Genomic DNA, 1,547 nt, shown 5'->3' with positions numbered 1-1,547 from the left:
CAAAATATACATCTCTCAAAGAGCCGTTAATATTTCTGAGTCATAAAACTTAGATTGCTTACCCGCACTCAAAATATATCTTTACAAATTTCCTATCCGGAATAATCATTTTGTGTTTAAAACTTAAATCTCTTACCCACAAGAAAATTCATGATAATTAGCTGTAATTAATTATGACTACTTGGAAAGGAAAAAAACGCACAATAAAGCAGCAGCAGAAAAGAAGCATTTTTTCAGGCCACCATATTTTTGTCTATTTGTGTCTCTCAATTACTATATATTTGGAGTATTCATGTTAACCTTTTCTGTACCAAAACATCATCTACACTCTCTCCTTTTATAATTTTAGCTAGGGCGTTCTTTGTTTTTGCAAAAATGGCCTCAACTTCAACATGGACTTGGGAGCAAAACAAGAAGTTTGAGAATGCATTGGCTATTTTTGACAAGGACACACCAGATAGGTGGAGTAATGTGGCTAAGGCTTGTGGCAAGACTGAGGAAGAAGTGAAATTGCACTATGAAAAAATAGTGGAAGATATCAAAGACATTGAGTCTGGTAAAATTCCTTTGCCTAAATATAGAGAGGCAAGTGTTGGCGAAACTAGCAATAGGTACAATTGCAAGGATGATGAACAAAGGTAAAATAATACTTCCTCTCTGATCCCAAATATAAGTCATTTTTGTAAACAGAACTTATTTTAAAATATTTGACGTTTTGGAAAATTAAGAAGTCATTTTTTTTATTATTATTATGATTATTTTCTAATCCACCCTTAATTCAGTGGCAAAGCTAGAATTTTCACTAAGAAAATTCAAAATATAAGTAGTAAAATAAAAAGTAAAGTTGAGTCTCTAAATAGATTCTTGATTGTGATGTACATTAATTACTCCAAGTGCAAATGTAGTAATGAATCTTAATTTTTGTTACACTTTATTCATCTACTATTACTTTCTAATTATTTTGATAAGCTAAGCGCATGAAAATATTACGACAATATCCGGTTTCTAGTAATAAATTAGAGTTTGAGTTCTTTGCACTAAACAATGTAGTTATGAGTAAATATCTATGATAAATTATTATAACTTAATTGTAACCTGATAGAGTCGTGAGTAATCTATTATCACGTGTTAAACTATACTGAAATTTCAACAGTTAGTGCATATAATTTAAATCTGATGAAATATCACATTATCTCTTTTCTAAATTGTTTGGATTAATGAACTTATTATTTATTGACAGGATGAGGTCTCTCAAGCTCAAGTAGAAGCAAGAAATGGCGAAGAAACTCAAATGCAGCAAACAAATAATTAACAAAAGAAGCATATTAGCTATTAATATGTCTTTCTTCTACAGTATTTATTTTCATTTAGTTTTTCAATGAATATTTTCATATAAGCATATGATTTTTTTTTTTTGGGTCGTAATATAGAAGCAAATACATGTAGTACTTAGTATGTCTCTAAAGGTGACTCAAAGACATCTTTCATGTCCAAGTTAATGATATCCTATATATGTTTGTGAATTATCCTACAAATTAGTGTGCATT

General features: G+C 29.7%; 1 protein-coding gene across 1 annotated transcript; it reads left to right on the top strand.

The window, feature by feature from the left end:
• Window positions 1–267: 267 nt before the first annotated feature.
• On the top strand, window positions 268–1,547 carry LOC132040481 (protein RADIALIS-like 4). Its single transcript, XM_059431129.1, has 2 exons — window positions 268–638; window positions 1,241–1,547. The coding sequence occupies exons 1-2, from the start codon at window positions 376–378 to the stop codon at window positions 1,263–1,265; spliced, it is 288 nt and encodes a 95-aa protein (XP_059287112.1). The 5' UTR covers window positions 268–375; the 3' UTR covers window positions 1,266–1,547.

Source organism: Lycium ferocissimum, chromosome 12, assembly GCF_029784015.1.
Source record: "Lycium ferocissimum isolate CSIRO_LF1 chromosome 12, AGI_CSIRO_Lferr_CH_V1, whole genome shotgun sequence".
NCBI classification, from domain to species: Eukaryota; Viridiplantae; Streptophyta; class Magnoliopsida; order Solanales; family Solanaceae; genus Lycium; species Lycium ferocissimum.
The sequence above is the reverse complement of the archived record's forward strand: the minus strand, read 5'-3'. Positions and strand labels throughout refer to the sequence as shown.